At 42.6% G+C, this 23,523-nt stretch overlaps 1 protein-coding gene across 2 annotated transcripts in view; it reads left to right on the top strand.

Moving 5' to 3' along the window:
* ARIH2 (ariadne RBR E3 ubiquitin protein ligase 2) overlaps positions 1-23,523 on the top strand; it is a 52,670-nt gene that overhangs the window by 15,990 nt on the left and 13,157 nt on the right. For both annotated transcript variants that reach the window (XM_060239393.1, XM_060239392.1), the window contains 5 exons: positions 14,311-14,378; positions 17,407-17,470; positions 20,133-20,280; positions 20,731-20,852; positions 23,113-23,222. In XM_060239393.1, the coding sequence (XP_060095376.1) occupies positions 14,311-14,378; positions 17,407-17,470; positions 20,133-20,280; positions 20,731-20,852; positions 23,113-23,222 (512 nt within the window). The remainder of the gene's footprint in view (positions 1-14,310; positions 14,379-17,406; positions 17,471-20,132; positions 20,281-20,730; positions 20,853-23,112; positions 23,223-23,523) is intronic.

Here is a 23,523-nt window from a genome sequence, read left to right as displayed (position 1 = left end):
AGACTAAAAACCTGTGAGCTAGCTCATGCTAACTCAGCTTGGAACACTGCTCAGGACATGTAGAGAATCCAGTACTGCTTGGCTTAAATGGTAACTCTCAGATAAGCCTAGTTTTCTCCCTGTGCCGTTTCCCATGATGTTTCCACCCCTGCAAGGGATAGCCTTCATGACTAGGACAACTAGTCTAGTTGTCTGCGTTCCAGCTACACCTCTCTATTAAGGTCATAAATAGGAATGTGATATACATTAATTGGTTTTTAAATGGTCAGTAAGAATGGTCCTTCCACTTCCTCGCTTTTAAAATGGACCAGTTCTTTGCATGGCATTTTTAGGGTTTGATGTCTTATTTGTATATAGGCAGATGCTGTAGTGTATACCTCAAGTGGTGTGCAAGTAATCTTAAGTGACTGCACCCCTTGGGAAGGCCATTTTGCAATTGGCTTTGACTGATGGACCCTGGAGCTCTATAGAGCAAAGAGATAGATCCTTCATATCTAAAATAGGGCCATCCCTGCTTTTATGGTCAAGTGTTGTTGTTAATCTGTCTTGATTACCAAGGCCCAAGCGGGTCACACCACACAAATAAAGTTCAGTCAACAGGATAGGACTTCCAATGAACAATGCAATAGGGTTTGGACTACAGAAATCAGAAAACAAAATAGAAATCTCAAGCAGAACTGAAATGAAGCATGAGCTTTTAAATAGGATATGTTAAGTTGTGTGGAAAAACTATCTAGTCTGGAAAATACTTACAGAGGTACCAATATAGTCCCTATCCCATAATCAATGCAACTTTCTGACCATTTATTACAGTCTAGTTCTATTTACCTGTGCAAAAAGCCATCTTGAATAATTCTGTTTTGCATTGAGTTCTACAGAAAATTTAGGATTCCTCCTATTGGATTTCACATTAATGGGAGCATAATTAATATGTGGATGTGTTCACAAAGCATATTGGTATATGTACACTTCAGCATTAGGAGGGATTGTATTGAATGCTTCTTGTTGGGCAGCTGGCTGTTTAATTATGTAAGGTGGTAAGCCTGATAAACCTGTTTCATTTTTATCCTACCCCTTCCCCCAAGGAGCTCAAGGCAGCACACATTTTTGTTGTTCAGTCACACAGTCGAGTCCAACTCTTTGTGACCCCATGGACAAAGTCACACCAGGCTCTCCTGTCTTCCACCATCCTCCGAAGTCTGCTCAAATTCATGTTTGTTACGTCAGTAACACTGTCCAGCCATCTCATCTTTTGCCGTCCCCGTCTTTTGCCTTCTGTCTTTCCCAGCATCAGAATCTTCTCCAGTGAGTGCTCCCTTCTCATTTGGTGACGGAGTATTTGAGCTTCAGCATCTGAGCTTCCAGGGAACAGTCTGGGTTGATTTCCCTTAGGACTGACTGATTTGATCTTCTTGCAGTCCAAGGGAACTTGATTCTTCTCCAGCACCACAGCTCAAAAACATCTATTCTTCCGCGCTCGGCCTTCCTTATGGTCCAGCTCTCACAGCCATACATTACTACTGGGAATACCATTGCTTAGACTGTACGGACTTTCGTTGGCAGGCTGATGTCTCTACTTTTTATTATACTGCCCAGGTTCGTCATAGCTGTCCTTCCAAGGAGCAAATGTCTTTTAATTTCATGGCTACAGTCACCATCTGCAGTGATCTTGGACCCCAGAAATGTGAAGTCTGTCACTACTTTCATGTCTTCCCCTTCTGTTTGCCAAGGTGGCTGGATGCCATGATCTTAGTTTTTTTGATGTTGAGTTTTGAGCCTACTTTTGTGCTCTCCTCTTTCACCCTCAACAAGAGGTTCTTTAGGTCCTCCTCACTTTCTGCCATTAGAGTGGTGTCATCTGCATATCTGAGGTTGTTGATGTTTTTCCCGGCAATCTTAATTCCGGCTTGTGCTTCATCCAGGTCAGCATTCCACATGATATACTCTGCATATAAATTAAATAAGCAGGGTGACAATATATATCCTTGTCGAACTCCTTTTCCTATTCTAAACCAATCAATTGTTTGATATCCTGTTCCGACCGTCGCTTCTTGACTCTTATACAAGTTTCTCAGGAGACATGTGAGGTGATCTGGTACTCCCGTCTCTTTAAGGACTTGCCACAGTTTGTTGTGATCCACACAATCAAAGGCTTTAGTGTAGTCAATGAAGCATAAATAGACGTGCTTTCTCCATAATCCATCGAATGTTGGCAATTTGATCTCTAGTTCCTCTACCTCTCCAAAATCCAGCTTGAACTTCTGGTAGTTCCCAATCAACATACTGCTGAAGCCTAGCTTGTAGGATCTTTAACATGACCTTGCTGGCATGTGAAATGAGTGCAATGGTGCAATAGTTTGAACATTCCTTGGCATTACCCTTCTTTGGGATTGGAATATAAACTGATCTTTTCAAATCCCTTGCGTTTTCCAGATTTGTTGACCTAATGTGTGCATAACTTTAACAGCATCTTTTAGGACTTTGAAAAGCTCAATTGGGATATCGTCATCTCCGCTCACTTTGTTGTTAGTAATGCTTTCTAAGGCCCATTTGACTTCATACTCCAGAATGTCTGGCTCAAGGTCAGCGATTTCACTGTCATGGTTGTCAAGGACATTGAGATCCTTTTTGTATAATTCTTCTGTGTATTCTTGCCACCTCTTCCTGATCTCTGCTGCTTCTGTTAGGTCCCTATCGTTTTTGTCCTTTATCATGGCCATCTTTGCACGAAACGTTCCCTTGATTTCTCCAATTTTTTTGAAGAGATCTCTTGTCCTTCCCATTCTATTATTTTCCTCTATTGCTTTGCATTGTTCCTTCAGGAAGGTCTCCTTATCTCTCCTTGCTGTTCTCTGGAAATCTGCATTCAGTTGGGTGAATCTTTCCTTTTCACCTTTGCCTTTCGCTATACTTCTTTCCTCAGCTATTTGTAAAGCCTCATCAAACAGCCACTTTGCTTTCTTGCATTTCTTTTTCTTTGGGATGGTGCTGGTTGCTGCCTTCTGTACAATGTCATGAATCTCCGTCCATAGTTCTTCAGGCGCTCTGTCTATCAACTCTAGTTCCTTAAATCTATTCTTCACCTCCACTGTATATTCGTAAGGGATGTGATCAAGGTCAAACCTGAATGGTCTAATGGCTTCCCCAGTTTTCTTCAGTTTAAGTCTTAATTTTGCAATGAGTAGTTCATGATCTGAACCACAGTCAGCTCCAGGTCTTGTTTTTGCTGACTGTAAGGAGCTTCTCCATCTTTGACTGCAGAGTATATAATCAATCTGATTTCTGTGTTGCCCATCAGATGTCCATGTGTAGAGTCGCCTTTTAGGTTGTTGGAAGAGGGTGTTTGCTATGATCAGCTTGTTCTCTTGACAAAACTCTATTAGCCTTTGCCTGGCTTCATTTTGTTCTCAAAGGCCAAACTTGTCAGTTGTTCCAGTTACCTTTTGACTTCCCACTTTGGCATTCCAGTCCCCTATGATGAGGAGGACATCTTTTTTTGGTGTTAATTCTAGAAGGTGTTGTAGGTCTTCATAGAACTGGTCCACTTCAGCCTCTTCTGCATCAATGGTTGGGGCGTAGACTTGGATTACTGTGGTATTGAATGGTTTGCCTTGGATACGGACCGATACCATTCTGTCATTTCTGATACTGTATCCCATTACTGCCTTCTTCACTCTCTTGTTAACTATAAAGGCCACACCATTTCTTCTGCAGGACTCTTGTCCACAATAATAGATGTAGAGATCCTCTTGAGTTAAATTCACCCATTCCCGTCCATTTTAGTTCGTTGATTCCCAAGATGTCGATGTTCAGTCTTGCCATCTCTTGTTTGACTACATCCAGCTTACCTTGATTCATAGATCTTACATTCCACATTCCAATGCAGTATTGTTTTTTGTAGCATCGGACTGTTCTTTCATGATCAGACACATCCACAGCTGAGCGTCCTTTCAGCTTTGGCCCCGCCGCTTCACTCTTTCTGCAGTTACTTGGACTTGCCCTCCGCTCTTCCCCAGTAGCATATTGGGCGCCTTCTGACCTTAGGGGCTTATCTTCCAGTGCCATATCTTTTAGCCTTTTGTTATTGTCCATGGGGTTTTCTTGGCAAGGATATTGGAGTGGTTTGCCATTTCCTTCTCACATTTAGTTTGGGTTTTCAGCTGTGGCCTGTCCATCTTGGGTGGTCCAGCATGGCATAGCCCACAGCCTCACTGAACCGCGCAAGCCCTCTCACCTCATCAAGGCAGCAATCCATGAGAGATAATCTCTCCCTATTTTACGTGCAGAACAACCCTGGGAGTGGGAGGCTATTGGACCAAAGTAGCACAGGGAGTTTCATGGTGGTTTGAACAGTGGTCTCCCCAATCCTATCTTGCTGGCTTTGAGAAAAAAAATTACCGAATTCATGGTTACAAGGCACCAGGATTTTATGAGAATCTATGGAAAAATTACTATAATTGAAAGAATGAGGGGGCTGTTCTGTCTTCTGGGTGCCAGGTCTTCAGCAATAAAGGGTTTACTAGTGTGCTTAGGACAGTCATCTCTGGAAGCAGATGAAGAAATATGCAAATACCTGTTGAAGTGAATACAAAAATCTGTCAAACCCCAGTGAGAAAGGCAGACTTCAAATGAAGTTTAAAAAAATGTGCTGCTTGGAAGATTTTGAGAAACTTATTGGCAGTGGGATTTTGCTATTAGCAAATGTGGATTGTCCAGTCTATGAAACACACATTTTCATGGATTTCCCATATCAGGAAAACAATGAGTAAAAAATTATAGCACTTGGTGAGCCAACTTTGGACTGACTATAGTTGCCTCAGGAACCAGACTCCTTTGGCTGTTTTGAATCTAGATCTGGCCTTGACAAATTTTCTTTGGCTCTTTGAGGTGGTCCAAAAACTTAGGCACCAGACTCCTCTCCCCACCCCCAAAGCCTTTAGAATTTTGTATGTTAATGGCAGTTTTTTTTCATTATTGCTACCACAAAACCTAGTACTAAGAACATCACAATTTCTTGTAAATTTGATTCAGGCTATCATATGACAAAAGCATTGTAGTATGAGCCCTATTTAGGGAATGGGCGGTATATAAATAGTATATATTAATAATAACATATGGGGGTAACCCTGGCTGTCAGCAAAAGACTAGCTGCTGCAATGAAATTTCTAGGTAGTGTGGTGACCTGCCACCTGGGGTTTGTCAAGCCCTAAACAGTTGTTCCACTGAGATTTCAAAAGGATCTGTCATATTTAGAAGTCTCAGACTTGGTATCTGGCTTGCTGCATCAGCTTACATAAATGTAAAATTAAGTGTCTCACATGGTGAAGAATTAGAATGTCTCTGGTCCGGTTTGGCAATCCTGAATATAGTGTTGCTAGGAAGACCTAAGCCACTTTATGAGAAATGCTGTGCATTATGCAACCATATCTGAGGAACAGTCATATTGATGTTGTTTGCTGTCACTCACTTGACTGGGGAAATGATCCACAAATATGCAGAAGCTATTTTAAATTATTATTTTTCTTTCTGATTGATTATAAGTCACCTAAAGAGTGCTCCTTTTTATGGATTAGCAGGAAGCTAAAAATCTTTTCTCACTGCTGCTGCTATTTGTGGGTATGTGTGGTAGGGATGGCAGAACATCACAAAATTGTCTAAACAATTAGTCAACGAATCTGGGAATTTATGGTGGCAACTTCACAGCTGACCTAGAAAGTGAGTAATAAAGGCTGTGAAATAAGAGTTACAGCCCACACGGCATTTTAGTTCAGCAATCTGTTAATCACCCAGACAGAGGGCCAAAATGATCCATGGGGAGGGGGATGATATACAATCCCATACTCCACATATTTCTCAGTTTTAATGCGAAATATAGTATTTTAGCTCCTCCCCCAATAAGTATTTTGTAAGTTGCAATATATATTTTGACAGTGGTAAGGTCATTTTGCTCTGTTTGCACTGAATGGGGAATGGAGATAAGCAAGTCAACTAAAGCCGACAAAATTATAGTCTTAATTTTCTGATTTTTTTTCTCCTTGGTGTGTTTTGTTCTTATCCTTTCTAACAGAAACACTTAAAGGGGTGTGGCTATTCCTCATGATCAATGGAATCCCTAAAGTTTTTATTTTTCTGTCCTATTTTGGGGTTATTTGATTGTGAAGCTAGGCTACTGAAATACTTTTATTCAGACAAAGGTGAAACAGGAAAAGTGGTTCTGTGCATTATGAAGTTCAAACTGAATTGTTTGCTATTGGCATGCAGTTTTTCTTTTAATGTGGTGATGTAGTCTGATAGATACGTTGTCCTTCATGTGGCAAACATGAATGTGTGAGAAAAAGAAGGGGGGGAGATATTACGAATGATCTTGGACATCATAAAAGCTTGGGGGGGAAATGCCAGCTGTTTTTCATGCGTCTTCTTTTTGAGCACATGGCATTTACTTCTGTCACTTTGAAGAATGCTTTAGTGACCTTGAATGGTAATTTTTTTAAAAAATGGAAGTGTAGTAAAGAGTTTGAACTATGAATCAACCAGTCCTTTCCTGCTCCAAGTCTCAACCCTGAATTAACTTTTAAGATCCCTGGGGCTCTTAATTCTGTGGTTTGCTCCTGAGGAGGTAAGCGCTCGGCTCACTTCAGCTCATATTGTTGTTATTATAGTGTGTTGAGGATATCTATTTGGGGTTGCTTCTTGCCTACATTTCTGATATCAGCGACTTTGTAGCAGTAACTCCTTTGCATATTAGGCCACACCCCTCATGTAGCCAATCCTCCAAGAGCTTACAGGGCTATTAGTACAGTGCCTACTGTAAGCTCTTGGAGGATTGGCTACATCAGGAGTGTGTAGCCTAATATGCAAAGGAGTTCCTACTATAAAAAAAGCCCTGGATAGTAATACCTACCTCACAAGGTTGTTGGAAGACTTATTGTAATGTTGTTTTTCTTTCTTTTTTGTTTTGTGTGTGTGTGTATGCATCTGGAAGTCATGGTGACCTCTGGTGACTGACCTCTACTGGGGGCCTGGAGGATACTCAGAGAGGTGGCTGAATAAAGCCTGCCCCCACCTCCTGACTGCTGGTATTTCAAGAAGGTTTCCCATCCAGGCACTTGCCAGAGCCAACCCAGCTTAGCTTCTGAGATCTGACGAGATCAGGCTTGCCTGGGCTATCCAAGTCAGGGCTGGTTTATTGAAATGTTCTTGAAGTGCTTAAATAACTCAATTGAATACTTATTAGTAACTTCCGAAAATATTTTTTGAAGTCTGCATATGCGACATATGATATATAGGTTTTTGCAAGGGGAAAAAAAGTATGCTACTGTCTTTCACCGTTTTTGAGCCCTTCTGGTCTCACTTGTCACAGAGATTTCAACTGTGTGTGTGTGAGGGGGGGAGCACTTAGATTAAAGCTAGTGTACGCAGATTACATATGAGCACAAGTTGTTCTAAGGTTTAACCAGAGATCCTCTTTCAGTCCCCCGTCTAATTTAGTACACTATGAGTAAAGTGCCTGACATCTGCTTCCTAGGGCTGGTTGTGCTTCTCAGTCCTAAACTGCACTTTTTTCCCCTTTGTGAGTTTCTCAGATCGTGAGCATCTGCATAAATGCATACAGACTGGTGTGCATATAGAGATAACGTCCATGCTTACTGTAACATTCCCATGGCACCACATTTTTAGGTTCTCAGACTTGAGGCTGAGGTTTGCATAGGACGGCAAGGGTGTTGGCAAGTGCTTGAACTTTGCAAGTGATTTGGTTCCTCTAAATGACTGGCTCACTCCTGTGACTAAGCATATGCTTTCTCCGAGAGCCCAAGTAAGCTGTAGACAAAGGAGAGCGTGGCTCCATTCCTGTCTTCAGGAGCAGCTAGGTGGGTCTGCTGCCTGCATTGGCAGACAAAATGGAAATGATACAGGAGCAGATCTATTAGATTTCTGCCTGCTTAGCTCCAAAGATGATTAGCATTGGATTCACGGGAGAGTAAATTTAGAGGAGAAGAGTTTTTTAAAAATGAGAACTGTTAGACCTGTTTACTGTGTGTATGGTCTTCCAACTGTGAGGATAAACTCGAGGTAGTTTAATTGGTTTTCAACCTTTTCAGTCCCAGGACCCACCTTTAATCCCAAGGCAGCTGCAGGGGCCCAGTGAGCTGCCAGGACTAGGAGGAACTGTGCACTACCAAGGAATCCTTTCCATCGATGAGATTCCTTGCCTTACTGTCTTGCTACTGTTGTCAGCATGCCTGCAAAGAGAAGCAGAGGGAGTGATGCTCTTGCTCTCTGCACATGCTCCTTAGCAGCACATCTTTCAAAAAACTGAAGGTTCCATAGCAATTTGTGACCCTGGAAGTAGGGCTCTACAGTTCATCTCAGGATTCCAACCCACAACAGATTGGAGGTCGCTGGTTTACTCCATGCACTCTGACATATCCCAGATGAAAACATAGGAATCCTCAAATACTTGCACAGCGGCTGTTTTGTTGGGCCAATACTTATTGCCTGAGAATTCCCATTCTCTACTTTGTTGACTCTGTTGATGGTGGTATTTTGATTCAGTATGCATGAATACCAGTCCTATTGTTTAAAGGAACAAGTTATAGCATTTTCCTTAATATTTAAAGAATGCTTATCTTCACATTGGAAGTATTCCCTAAAATCCCTCAGAAGTAGCAGTAGGAACAGTAATTTATCAGAAACAAGAACAGGTCCTGCCCCTGGTAAATGGGTTAGCTAGAATGTAGAACTATTTTGCTCAATTGAAACATTTATTAGCTGCCTTTCTTCCTCATGGAGCTCAAGGCAGTTTACTGTGCCCATAGACATCCTTTTTAATGTAATCCTGCCCTCTTCTGGTGCCAACACCACTGCACAAAAAAGGGTTGGGGTTATTTCAGCCCTGCACAACCTACTTCCCAGGGCTCATTTGACAGGGGAGAACTGGGGTGAGAAGCCTACTGTATTAGTTGTGTCCGCTTTTGTGAGTTTTGTGTCATTCTCCACATAATTCTCAAGTAAGTTAGCCTGATCTCTGAAGCTAATCAAGGTCAGCAGTGGTTAGTGTTTGAATGGGAGACCACCAAGGAAGTCCTGGGTCACTAGGCAGAGGCAGGCAACAGTAAACCACCTGTGAAGTCTCTTGCTGGGAAAACCCAATGGGGTCCAGACTGGTGGTAACTGACCAGGAGAGAGAGCTTGGAGTCCAATGGGGTCCAGACTGGTGGTAACTGACCAGGAGAGAGAGCTTGGAGTCGTGGTAGATAACTCACTGAAAAAGTCGACTCAATGTGCAGTTGCAATAAAAAAGGCCAACACTATGCTGGGGATTGTTAGAAAGGGAAGAAAACAAAGCAGCCAGTTATCATAATGCCCCTGTGTAAATCTGTGGTGCAACCTCATTTGGAATATTGTCTACAGTTCTGGTCTCTGCACCTAAAAAAAGATATTATAGCGTTGGAAAGGGAGCAGAAAAGGGCAAGTAAAATGATTAAGGGGATGGAACACCTTCTCTATGAAGAAAGGTTAAAGAGGTTAAGGCTTTTAGCACGGTTAAATGAGAATTAAGGTATGATATGATAGATTTACAAAATTGTGCATGGGATAGAGAAGGTAGAGAAAGAAGTATTTTTCTCCCTTTCTCACAATATAAGAACTCAGGGGCACTCGAAATTAATTAGCAGTTTAGGCCAGATCAAAGGAAGCACTTCTTCACCCAAAGAGTAATTAGCATATGGAATTCACTGCTGCAAGAAGTGGTGGCAGCTACAAGCTTAGACCCTTTCAAGAGGGGATTGGATAAGCAGATGGAGCAGTGGTCCATCAGTGGCTATTAGCCACAAGGTACAGATGGAAGAGCAGAGCCCCGTGGTGCAAAGTGGTGAAACTGCAGTACTGCAGTCCTAAACTCTGCTCACGACCTGAGTTCGATCCTGGCAGAAGCTGGGTTCGGGTAGCCAGCTCAAGGTTGACTCAGTTTTCCATCCTTCCGAGGTCGGTAAAATGAGTACCCAGCTTGCTGGGGGGAAAGTGTAGATGACTGGGGAAGGCAATGGCAAACCACCCCGTAAAAAGTCTGCTGTGAAAATGTTGTGAAAGCAACGTCACCCCAGAGTCAGAGATGACTGCCTTTACTTACAGATGGAACACTACGCCTGAGCAGTGATGTATTCTTGGTACTTGGGGGGCAACAGTGGGAGGGCTTCTGGAATTCTGGCCCTGCTGATGGGCCTCCTTATGACATTTGACCATTGTGTGACACAAAGTATTGGACTGGATGAGCAATTGGCCTAATCCAACATGGCTTCTCTTATGGTCTTGTTGCCATCAGTTGGCTGCAACTTGACAGCACTTCCATCACCGACAGCCTGTCAGTGCAGTTCTTGTGCAGCGAATGCTGATCTGTATAGTTCCCAAATGATGGCAGAAAGTGTATGGCTGGAAGACATGACTTGTGGACAGGCAGCAAAATGCGCTTCTTAAACAAAAACAGCAAAGCTTCTGAGATTTTTGTTTGGATTTTACAGGCTACACTTGACTCTTTGTTTTCCAGAGGGTTGCTTCTATTGCTGCAACTGTTGCAGAGTGTCAACTTAAAGGCTATGGCAGAATGGCTGGTCCCAAGTGCTACAGATGTTGCAGCAAGGGAACTGGCTACCCATGGCCTTTAAACATACAAAAGAGGGAAACAGCTCTTTTTCTTGTGAACAGCTTTGCCCTTCCTCATGTCCTGTTAGACCCCCTGCACGCAATTCTGTTGTAATGCTCCACAAGTCTTGCCACATTTCACCATGCTAGCTCTCAAAAATTTCTACATCTGCAAATACATGTTCTTAAACTTTGCAGCTGGAACCATTGGAAAAAATGTTCCAATTGCCAAAGCTGTTGAGTATGTACAATTGTATAAGCGGAGATTGTGGCATTTGGGGAATGAGTGGTGTGGGGAGGACGAATGTAGGCCCCAGGGAATGCTTGAGGCAAGGTGCCCCTCAAAGATCTCTGTCTGGGGTTATAACCTTCATAGGTGGTCTCAAACACAGGTGTAAGTAGTGGGTTGACAGGGTCTCTGCATAGCTCCAGATTGGTCAAAGTGATGAAATCCCAGATAGACTGTGAAGAGCCACCAAAAGTTATCGCAGTGGATGTTCTGCAAGAACAAATGTTCTGCTAAGTTGAATGAAGCCTTGCATCTCTGTAAGGCTTGGTTTTCTTGCAGCCAAGGAGACCATGAAGACTTTTCCTCGTGTCATTCTCCCCTTTGGTATGCTCCTTCAGATTTTCCTTTTTCCAGGTAACAAAAAGTGTGGATACATAGTGTGACTTCTTTTTTTACCTGCAGAAGTGAACTAAGGATGTCATGTTGAGTGGAATGAACCCTTGCTGTGTTCCATACACCAGCTGGGCCTGATAGAGGCAATGGAGATATGTGTTGTTGGGATGAAAGTCACACAGCCCATCTGGCACCAGAGCCCTGACTGATTATAGCTTGCAGCACTTCCTTGCTAATCCATAGTCACCTGCTATGAGGCAAAGCACACCTGGTCTCCCCCCTCAAGGGTTAATGTCAATGGTAATGGGCTCCATCTATCCTGCAAGTGTGACTAATTGGTCTTTCAGCCTACATGGCCCTTATCTTCAAGGCCAGAGCTGGAACCTGGTAATTAACTTCTTGTGAGAACCTGCAGCCCACAGGGAGGGAGGAGGTCAGGAGTTATGAGGTGATTTTCTAGAGCAGAAGTGGCCAAACTTGCTTAATATAAGAGCCACATAGAATAAATGTCACATATTTGAGAGCCATGAGACATGAAGGAAGGAAGGAAGGCAAATGGAGGAAGAGGCAGAAAGAAAGCAACTTTAACTTTAAATGCATTTTCCAAGCTGCCAGCTGGCTTGGCTTGAAGAACTGATTTAAAGAGACAAATGCCTTCTCCAAGCCAGTCAATGGAGCAGTGGAGGCTTAAAGAGCCACACAATATGTGTGAAAGAGCCACATGTGACTCCTGAGCTGTAGTTTGGCCACCCCTATTCTAGAGGGTTCCATCAAGTCTGTGTCCTGATTGGGTGGTATCATCACCTGACACTGCTTGGCCAAAAAACTAATTGAGCTAAGAGCCTGGAAATGGAGACTAGCTTGGATTCTGATGGACTGAAGGCCCTGAGTATGACATTCTTACATTGCAGTAGATAGCAATGTAAAGATCTCATCAGCTGTGGCCTTTCATTCTTGGACTTAAATTTTGTGCTGTCTAACACACACCATACAAATGTACAAAGCAGGAGTCAAGTTGCACCTTTAAGACCAACCAATTTTTATTTAGAACGTAAGCTTTTGTGTGCTCTTAAGCACACTTCATCAGACAAGGAATCCAGCACAGTGAGCAAAGCCATACATAGCTGAGCAGAGTCATACAAATGTGTTAGATAAACTAGTTTTCTTTATTTCTGCTGTGTGGTTTTAGAGTAATGTGTTGCCTGTAGAATAAATCTTTTTGTATGGACAGGCATGAAATAAAACTTTATAATATAATATTTTTAATAAAACAAGGTAAAGCTTGGTTACTTGTGTATAACAACCCTGGGAACTCACAAGGTTCAGCTTTGGACTCCTTAACACTTGCTTCCTGTGAGAAGACCTAATGCTCAAATCTGTACTATCTTTGTGTTTGCAGTCAGTGGGCTGGGAAGCCTCTTGTATCAGTCTAGTGGTGCCCGAAACACTCAAATCACCTGTTATTGACTGCTTAATGCTCATCTGGCTGTAATGTCATTTAGATCAATGAAGCCTCCAACAGGGCTTCCCATTTAAGTTCTTTGTGCCAAGGGATAGGTGTAGAATAGCTGCTGGGCACTGAGCAAATAGTGTACATTCAGTTGGCATTCTTGTAAATCCTAAAAGGAAAACTATGCAAGAAATTTTTTTTAAAAAAAAAACAGAAGCCTTTTTGTTTGTTTTAGAGAGGTGTGGAGAAAGATGAAGGGAGACACACATGATATAGGAGATTTATCCTTCCAAGTCTACAACCCTTGAAAGCCAGTTGGAATTAGACTAGGAACTGGGAGACTCTGCTCTTTTTCTCAACCCTAACCTACTTCACAGTGTAGTTAGGATAAAATGGATGGACGGAGCACTATATGTGCCATACCAAACTCCTTAAAGGAAGATAATGATAAAAACATAACAGATGGCATTCATTGAACTTTCTCCTGTGACTAGGAGGACTAAAAAAGGTAAAGGTAGTCCCCTGTACAAGCAGCAGTCATTTCTGACTCTGGGGTGATGTTGCTTTCACAATGTTTTCACGGCAGACTTTTTATGGGGTGGTTTGCCATTGCCTTCCCCAGTCATCTACACTTCCCCCCCAGCAAGCCTGGGTATTCAGTTTACTGACCTCAGAAGGATGGAAGGCTGAGTCAACCTCGAGCCGGCTATCTGAACCCAGCTTTCTCTGGGATCAAACTCAGGTCGTGAGCAGAGTTTAGGATTGCAGTACTGCAGCTTTACCACTCTTCGCCACAGGGCTCTTGTGACTAGCAGGACTAGAAGTTACTATTATACTGTTGTTGCACCAATTTTGCATTTTTTAAGTTGTCAAGAGTCTCAGTAAAAAGGTGGCCTAGGCCTCAGACTCCTGGAGTACCAGATTCTGAGCCTGCTTAAGTAAACTCATGGCTACAAATACTGTTATTTTGATTACAGCAAATACGCTAATCTGTAGTGGATTTTGCCATGGATTGATGACTCTTTAATGGATGCTCTTTAAAGTTTCAATTAGGACTATAAAGAGGAGTTCCTTGTGTTTATTGTTGCATCCTGCACCTACCCATATATTTGTGTGTGTGCGCGCACATGCATCCTTGTGTGCTCCCGTATTAAGAATTGCCCGGACAATGTGGTGAGATTGGATGAACAGACTATCTTGTATTTTGACTTACTTTGGAACTGCTTTGCTTCTCTGCTCTCACCATCCCTCAGTGCTTTGTTTAAGCCCTAGGTGTGGTCAATGCCACTTTTGACTAGCTGCACCTTTTCTCAGCTTTGGGTTTCTTTAGTTGTGCTGGATTTAGGAGGTTGAAGTGAAGAACACACAACTTTGAGTACTGGAAATGTTTTATTGTCACATTTAGGCCTGAAAACCCAGAAAAATCTTTATGGTGTGGTTGGCTAATGGGAAAATTAGTATTGCTAGGTAAAATCTATGTCTTAAAGATTTATTTTACCACTGTGAAAGTACGAATTGACTTAAGTGGGGAGGGCTATATGTGCCTGGATGCTTTTTAGAAATGCTCTGCTCATTTATTTGTTTTTCCCCCCTTCTCTAGGTATCTCATGCAGTTGCTAAACTTGTATTAGTTAGCTTCCACTGGCAAATCTCAGAAGTTTTGGAAAGGTAAGCATATGTTTGGATCCTTTCCAGTGTGCTTTCAGGCCTTTTTATAGTTGGTCTGTGCTGGTAGATGGATCTAGGGAGTATGACTCTGTTGAATCTCCTGGATTTTCAGCAGCTTTTGATACCATCAGTCATAGTATCCTTCCGGGCTGACTTTGTAGGCTGGGACTGGGAGGCGTCACACTGCAGTGATTCTGGTCCTATGCGGAGAGTTGGCTTAGCCCTTGTTCTCTGACCTGTGGTGTCCTGCAAGGCTTCATCTTGTCTCCTAGATAATTTAACATCTACAGGAAACTGCTGGGTGAGGTCATCTAGAGATTTGGGCTGGGTTGTTACCAGCATGTGGATGGGGCTTGACTCTTATCTTGCACTTTGAGCCAGTCCAAGGGAGGCTGCAGAAATCCTGAACCAGTGCCTGGAGGCAGTTTTGGAGTGGATGCGGGTTAATAAACAAGCTTAATCCTGACAAGATGGAAGTGCTACTGAGCAGAAGACTTGACCCAGGATTTATGGTGTCACCTGTTATAGATGGGGATCCAGTCTCCTTGAAGGAGTAGAGCTATAGTCTGGGGATGCTCTTAGACCCAGGCCTACTTCTGTGGCCAGGAGTACCTTTTACTAGGTTTGACCAGGTATCCAGGTGTAGCCTTTCCTGGACAGAAAAGATCTGGTCGCTGTGGTGCATTCCATGGTTACATCATGATTAGATTACTGCAGTGTGCTCTATGTAGAGCTGCCCCTGAAGTGTTCAGAAACTCCAGGATGCTGACTAGAGTGTGTTGTAGGGGCCATATCACTCCAGTCTGGACCCATCTAGATGGGCTCCCAATCTGTTTCCAGATACATTCAGTTGACCTTTGAAGTCCGATATGGCTTGGGACCAGCATACCAGGAAGGGCCACAAAATCCCTTATGAACCTACACAGCTGTGGCAGTTATCTTCTAAGGCCTTGCTTCAGATGGCCCTGCCTTCTGAGATTACCCTGGTGGCAACCCAGGAGAGGGCCTTTTTGGTCACGGCATCCAAATTCTGGAACACTCAACACAGTACAGCTTGTCTGTCCTGTTCTGTTGCCATCATCTGCCAGCAGATGAAGACTTTAAAAGTTTTGTTTGGCATTCCTTCAGTGATCCCTCCTTCCTGCCCTATGTTTTAATAGTTGTTTTTTTAATGGTTTTTGTATATGTATTTTAGCTTTGTTAATTGTTTTAATGTTATGTATGTATTTGTTTTAGGGTTTTTAAAATCATTTTCAAGATGTGATTTTATTATGCATGCTTTTAATTTGATAGCTGGCTTGGTGGCCCCGATATTAATAAATATACGCAAGCTTGAATGTAAGAGAGGCATCTGTAGACCATTACATGTTTCATTCTGGGAAGCATTGGAAAATTACATCTCTTTGCTTGAGCCTGAACTAGGGATGTGTTGCAAATAACCTTTTGCTTTGGACACCTATAGTAAGCACACACACATACACCCAGTGACATATCAAAACGTTGATTCTAATTTAGAATTGTGAAAGATTGCAGTAGGAATGGGTGGGCAGGGAAGCCAGCAAGAAAAGCTTTTCAGGCTTGTAACTTTGGTGAATCTTGTGTTGATTCAATAAGAACCAAAATGAATGGTGTAGTTGCAGTTGATCACAGTCCTCAATGAGCAATTGACGATATTGAGCACTGTTCTTTAGAGGAGTATTTATCTTTTCCTTTGAAGAACCCCTTTGCCCAGTTCAGATGCAGTGGCTAAACTCCTCAGGCTCTCTCTTGTCCGCATCTACCACTTTTCCTTGTGTCTTTAATTTCTCTCCCTAAATTCCTGGTTTGATGCAAACTGTAGTTCATGGTGACATTCAAATTGGGCAGACCAGAATTGGAAAAACAGTTAAAACCATGGGGGGGGGGGGGTTGAGGGGGGGAGATTTTCCCCCAATTCTGTTTTGGAGCCTTTCTTCAGATGCAGTTGGTGACCTGTGGTTTGCTGATATGTAAACTATTTGGCAGGTGAGAGAAGGTCTCTCTCCGTCAATCCATTTTTCCTATGCATGTAGTGAGTTAATTAGCTAGTTCTGGTTTGTGAGAAAACATAGTTTGTCATTGCATTTAAATGGGCAAATTATGGTTTGTCCTGAACTTACAAATTAGTAGTTTGTAACCATGTGCAATGGAAGGAGAAGGTGGGGTCCCAAAGGAATTCCCCCCAGTTTGTTCATGTAGCAGCACACCACTGTTACATCTAAACCAAGTCTGAGATTTTTGCCAGTCATGACTTTCTTGATTGATTGAGGACTTGGGGCTGCAAACCAGGGCATTAGGAAGAGGGAGGAGGCAGGCAACAGCATGTATGGCCCTGGGAGGTGAACTGTGATTTGATTGGCTCATCTGAATCCAGCCAGAGTTTTTCTGGAATAGGAAGTAAGCATGGCTGAACAACAAGACAACTTTCAAGTAAAAAGAATCCAAAGAATCCACAAATTTTGTTAGTCTTTAAGGTATTACTGGACTCTTACTCTTTTCTACCGCTACAGACAGACTAATGCAGCTACCCATCTTGAACTTTCAAGTAAAACATATTTAAATTATGGCTGTCATGCTACTTGGTTCTCTTTGCTGCCCCTGAATCTAAAGGGAGCCTCCACACTCAGAGGCAGTAAACATCTTAATACCGGTGCCAGGAGGCAACATAAGGGGAAGGCCTCAGCCTCTGTGCCCTGTCATTGGACCTTCAGAGGAACTGGTTGGCCAGTGTTTTGAGACAGGATCCCAATCTAGATAGACCACCGCTCTGATCCAATAGGGCTCTTCTTTTGATTCTGGAATAATGACAAATTATCCTGATCCATGACTGATGAGGACTATGAAAGTCTGCTGGGAGGCTCTGGTCTGGGAATGTAATTTATCATGGGCATAATTGGTTATCATGAAACTAAACAATGCTTCCCTTGAAAATATTGCATTTTTATTTCATAAGGTGTTCAGTCGTGGTTGCATTTTGACCTAGAATTTGATTTTTCTTTTTGGCTTCCAGGCACAAGTCCAATTCTACCCAGTTGCTAGTGGAAGCACGAGTTCAGCCTGCCTCATTGAAACATGTAAGTCACTGGCCGTTGTGGTATACTTGGTACTTAACTAGGCGAGTAGTTTTATCTGAAGACCTATCAATTTGCTTCATGGTCCACTTTCTGCTGATTTCTGATCCAGTACCACCTCTGTGTATAAGGGAACTTTTTTTTTCTTGGAGATTCAGTAAAATTCTGGCATGAAATTTAAGAGCCTGAATGTCTAGGTTTGGATCTTTCAGAGCATGATCTCTGGGATTTCAGTTGAATATAGACCTTTAACGAGGGCAAGGAAATAGCTTTGTCACTGCAGTCTAAATATGAAACAGCAACTGATTTTATTGGTGTGGTAGCCTGATTTTTTATCCATTTTAAAAAGCAGTCTTGCTGTTGAACATTTAATGTTTTAAACTCTGGCATTATGAAAGTAATCACCCTGCGCTGTTAATTCATTAGAGCAGGGGTGGCCAAACTGTGACTCAGGAACCACATGTGGCTCTTTCACACACATTGTATGGCTCTTGAAGCCCCCACCGCCCTGGCAGCCAGCTTGCAGAAGGCGTTTCTCTCTTTAAATCACTTCTCCAAGCCAAACCAGCTGGCAGCTTAGATAATACATTTAAAGTTGCTTTCTTTCCACCTCTCTTTCTCCCTCCTCCCTCCCCCATCTCTTTGCCTGCCTTTCTGTCTTGTGGCTCTCAGTCATCTGACATTTATTCTGTATGGCTTTTATGTTAAGCAAGTTTGGACACCCCTGCATTTGAGGATGTCTAAATAAACTGGCATCTCTGAAAAGAGGTCATTTCCCCACACACACCGGTGGCAAGGCTTCCACCCCAGCTGTCAACAACCAGCTTGTCAGTGCAAATTCTCAAACAGCCCACTCTATTCCTGCCTGTTCCTGTAGCTTCTGAACTGGCAGCTCAGCCTTTTGTAGAGGTTTCCTTCCTGTTTGTATCCTGCAGTTCCCGGTGTGAAATGCTGCTTATAATTTTTGACAGTTCTCTGAAACATACTGACCGCATTCAGCTGTCATGAACAAAATCTGTTTGTAGCAAGAAGTTGCCAGGGGATTCTCTGTGCACTCCCTGCCCCTTCTTTCTCTCCTTGCACACAGCTGAAAAACTGAAGGCTTCCTGGTTCTAATCACAGTTTGTCAGTATGTCCAAATCGACTGAAATGACATAGCTGTTTGTTCTTTCTTCAAAAACCTAATTTGTAGACAGATGAAAAAAATATAATTTGTTGCCTTGCCCAATTCTGATACCACAAAAAACTGCAGAGAACCAGGAAGTCTTCAGTTTTCTGGTCAGCCACAAGGAGTGGAGGGGAGCATGAATGAGCTGAAGGAATGCAGTGCCAGTGGATGTAGTGAAGGTAATGAGCATGGACAGCTTTAAGGGAACACTAGAAAGATTTCATGGATGATAGATCCACCAATGGCAATTAGTCATGGTGACTAAAGGGAACCTGTATATACAAAGGAAGAAAACTTCTGAATACCAGTGCAAGGAGGTAGCATAGAGTCTTGTCCTCTCCACCCCCAGGGCAACTGGTTGGTCACTCAGATGACCAGTGGTCTCATCTAGTTGGGTTGCTCTTTATGCTCTTGGACTTTCTGGTTTGTTCTGATCGTGAATGAACCAAGTTTTGTTCATGTCATCAGAATGCAGCCATTGTTTTGAGTCCTCTTTCACAAAATGTTGATCGGTTCCCCACACGCATGTTGACTGCTAACCCCTTCGTAACTGTTGCAAAAGTCTAATTTTGCCATTTTGCAGTTCTGGTGTAAACCAAGTAACCACAGAAAACCTTACACACAAAAAATCTCATCACCTGTGAAAGCAGCTGTTCATTATGCATTTGTCAGTGGCTAAAATTTTATTTGAATGAGTGTCATAGCTGATTGTGGGCAGATTCCATACAACCAGGGCTTTTTTTGTTGCAGGAACTCTTTTGCATATTAGGCCCCACACCCCTGATGTTGCCAGTCTTCTAAGAGCTCACAGGGCTCTTAGTACAGGGCCTACTGTAAGCTCCAGGAGGATTGGCTACATCAGGAGGTGTGGCCTAATATGCAAAGGTGTTCCTGCTACAAAAAAAGCCCTGCATATAACCCAACAGGGTATGTTATGAAAAAGACCTGTCATACATTAAAATGACAGCAGCTCTTGAATGCAGAAGGCTTGTTGTGTTGTTCCCTGACAATACATATGCAATAAGGTGGGGCGGACAACTTGTGCAGCCTGATGGGCCTCACATTGGCCAGAATGGGGTGATCAGCTAAAGCTTATAAATAATAATAATTATACTCATATACTGAAGTACTGCAGCTAATACACCAAATGGATCAGTTAATGCCATGGACTGCAGGACTGGGAATGAGCCATGTGCTGTCCCTCTCTTTGCAGAAAACATCTCAGCAAGCAAACTACGGTTTCTGTTTGCTCTCTGACCAGTGGGCAAATGCAAACCATAAGTTGCCGGCTATGACAGACTTTCAGTTTGGTATGCTTGAATTCACTGGTAATTTCTCAGATCGGGGAATAAGTAAATAGTAAAGACAGTTCCAGACCCTGCCCTAATAAATCACTGCCATCTGAGCAAAATAACTACAGCTTTAGAAGTGCTGCTGGGATTAATCTTATTCTTGTTGGTAACCTTTGATTTTTCTTTCCCCCCCCTTCCATCTTAGGTCATGGTACATTCCTCCCAGCACTGTGCAGTATGTATGCAGTTTGTCCGAAAGGAGAACTTACTGTCTCTGGCTTGTCAGCATCAGTTCTGCCGCAGCTGTTGGGAGCAGCACTGTATAGTACTCGTCAAAGATGGAGTCGGAGTTGGTGGGTTTGGGACCCAGGGGTGCAATTGGGGCCTTTGGGGTAAACTGTGACCCTCCCCCCTTCCTGACTCACCTTCTCACCTACTGTAAACCTAGCTAGTCGTAAACCCCTAGCATTTAATAAAAGTTTCTTAGCAGAGGCTAGTATTTTGATGGTCCAGGCAAGGGTCTAGATACAGTGGAAGGTTGTTTCCCAAATTCCTATCATTTGCTATTCTTCCATAGGTAGACTATCCCCATGTCTTCTCTTCCCTTTGCTTAAGGCTAATAATGTCTTGCTGATTGAGTGCTTCTGATTATAGGCGTCCAGGCCTAGCTTTCGCAAAATTCTGCTAAATTGCATGTTGTGAATTCAACTCTCTTCTGGAACTGCTATAAGCCTCCTCTTTGCACAGATGATGTTGATAGTGGCTTTACATGGAGTAGCTTTTTTGGGTTTCATTTTTAACAGGCATCTCCTGCATGGCTCAGGACTGTCTGCTCCGGACGCCAGAAGATTTTGTGTTTCCACTGCTACCTAGCGAGGAGCTGAAAGACAAATACAGACGCTACCTCTTCAGGGATTACATTGAGGTAATGTTTGTTTATTTATATCTCATGTATTCTACTTTGGATTTGCATTCATTTGCATAATTTATCACAATTTATTATGTAGGTGCATACATTTATTATGTAGGAGAGCCAGTTTGGTGTAGTGGTTAAGTGTGCGGACTCTTATCTGGGAGAACCGGGTTTCATTCCCCACTCCTCCACTTGCAGCTGCTGGAATGGCCTTGGGTCAGGCATAGCTCTGGCAGAGGTTGTCCTTGAAAGGGCAGCTGCTGGGAGAGCCCTCTCCAGCCCCACCCACCTCACAGGGTGTCTGTTGTGGGGGAGGAAGGTAAAGGAGATTGTGAGCCACTCTGAGACTCTTTGGAGTGGAGGGCGAGATATAAATCCAATATCATCTTCTTCATAATTTATTCAGTTTTTCAGATGACTTAAAACATGGGCAAGGTAATTGGTAATGAGCTGGTTAAAACAGGAAAGCATAATTGTAGATTATGGAACTAATACAGGAATAGGTTGAGGGATAAGAAAGCGTATAGGCCAGAGGTGCCAAACTTGCTTAATGTAAGAGCCACATAGAATAAACATCAGATGTTTGAGAGCTGTAAGACATGAACGGCAGATGTTTGAAAGCCACAAGAGTGGAAGGAAGGCAGGCAGGTTGGCAAATAAATGGGGGAGGGAGGAGAGATGGAAAGAGAGCAACTGTAACTTTAAATGCATTCTCCAAGGTGCTCGTTGGCTTGAAGAAATGATTTAAAGAGAAAAATGCCTTCTCCAAACTGGCCGACACAGGAGTGGGGACTTTGAGAGCCACACCATATGTGTGGAAGAGCCACATGTGGCTCCCAAGCCACAGTTTGACCATACCTGGTATAGGCTATATCCCTGCCTGCCAGAAGCCCTGTCTAATGTATTTCCAGTGTTAAAGGAAATAATGTTCTTTTGTTAAGTCCAGCCTTCAGTAGAAAGTCCCACTGTGTTCAGTGGAACTCCCAATAAGTGAGTATATTATTGCAGCTTTAATCTGTAATTGTTTCATAATGGTTTCAGTGTATGTGCTTCATGGTATAAAAACTACCAAGACCTGTTTTTGCTGCTTTAGCTACCTTTTAAAGTAAGAGTAGTTTTTAGATTCAGCTTTTGTTCGAGACACGTTTCTTTGATTTAAAAAAAGTCATATTTTTTATTTCCTTTTCTGTCACCACAAACCAAAGACTGTGGGGGAAAAGGGCTGGGGGGGAAGAGGGTGGCAGAGAGAGGAGACTTTTCTTGTCACCAACAGCAGGGATTGTGGCCACCTCATAATGCTTAGGGGATTTTGGCAGCAAGAAGAAATCTCTGGAGGATAACGAACTCTTTCTTTCTTGCCCAAAGGTAGCAGAGCTGTGGGATGTGGGCTGTGTATGCAAGCTGAGCATTTTTATGTCCCTGTGATTACACAGGAAGAAGTTTAAGTACATGTTTAACTTTCCTTTAAAAGCTGTGTGACTTAACTGTGCTTAACTTTGCCTAGATTATGCCCTGTGTGAATTTAACCCTCCAGTTAAATTTAGCACTGTTTAAGGAGTCTTGAAAAACAGCTTGATTCACTGGCTGGCTGTTAATGCCAGTTTTGTTGGATCACTGCAACGTACAAAGCCTTCACATCCCTTATTATTCCAAGGTTTCCTTCTTTAAAAAAAATATGCTTCCATCCCCTTTGAGTCCAATAGGGGAGGGCAGGATATAAATGCAATAAATAAATAAACTCTGCTTCTGGATGACATGTAAGGACATCAAATACAGTAAATCCTTTGTCTAGAGAAGAGACATTGAGTGCTTTCGCACATGCCAAATAATGCAGTTTTGAGTCCATTTCAGCAACTGTTTACAAGTGGATTTTGACATTACACACAGTGAATTCCAGTTGCAAAATGGATTGCAAGCGAGTTATTGAGTTTGTGTGGAAGTGCCTATTGTATCTGGCATCCTCAGAAAGAGAAGTTACTGTCTTAGATATACCAAAATCAATTTCAACCAGAAGAAAAATAGCATCAGGTGGAGCAGAATGGTAAAGGCAATCACATGAACCATGTTAAACATCTGGATGGTTCCTAAAAACTTGCAGAGTTTTGCTAAGAATTTCATAGTAAGTCTTTTTATAAGAATTCTGACAAGGACTTGCATTTGCTCTTGACTAATCTTTTCTCCAATGAGGATGAATGCACATGGAAAATAGGATGTAACTGTACTTCCAGTTCCTTGATCTGCTTTTAATATACCTTTTTGGTGTGTGTTCCAGAGCCATTTCCAGCTGCAGCTCTGTCCTGGTGCAGACTGCCCTATGGTCATACAGGTACAGGAGCCCAAAGCCCGCAGAGTACAGTGCAATCGATGCAATGAAGTTTTCTGGTAAGGAAGTGAAACCGTAAGTTGAACGCAGTCTTAATAAGTATTAAGGGTTTGGGTTTCCTTTGTAAACTAATTATGAAGAAATGAAATGAAACGCACAGAGCACCCCAAGACCAATAGGTAAGCAAATATTGTCCAGAGTTGAGAAAGACAGATGGACTTCTCGAGGCTGCTTCTCACATCTGTAGTTGTGAGTTCTTGCTCTGGGAGTCTAAAAACCCTTTCCAACAAGAACGATTCAAACAGCTAACTCTAAGACAAACCCATGAATGGCTAAAGTGATTGTATTTTAAAGCTATGA

The sequence above is a fragment of the Heteronotia binoei genome, chromosome 5, assembly GCF_032191835.1.
Source record: "Heteronotia binoei isolate CCM8104 ecotype False Entrance Well chromosome 5, APGP_CSIRO_Hbin_v1, whole genome shotgun sequence".
NCBI lineage: Eukaryota > Metazoa > Chordata > Lepidosauria > Squamata > Gekkonidae > Heteronotia > Heteronotia binoei.
This window is presented reverse-complemented; position numbering and strand designations above follow the sequence as displayed.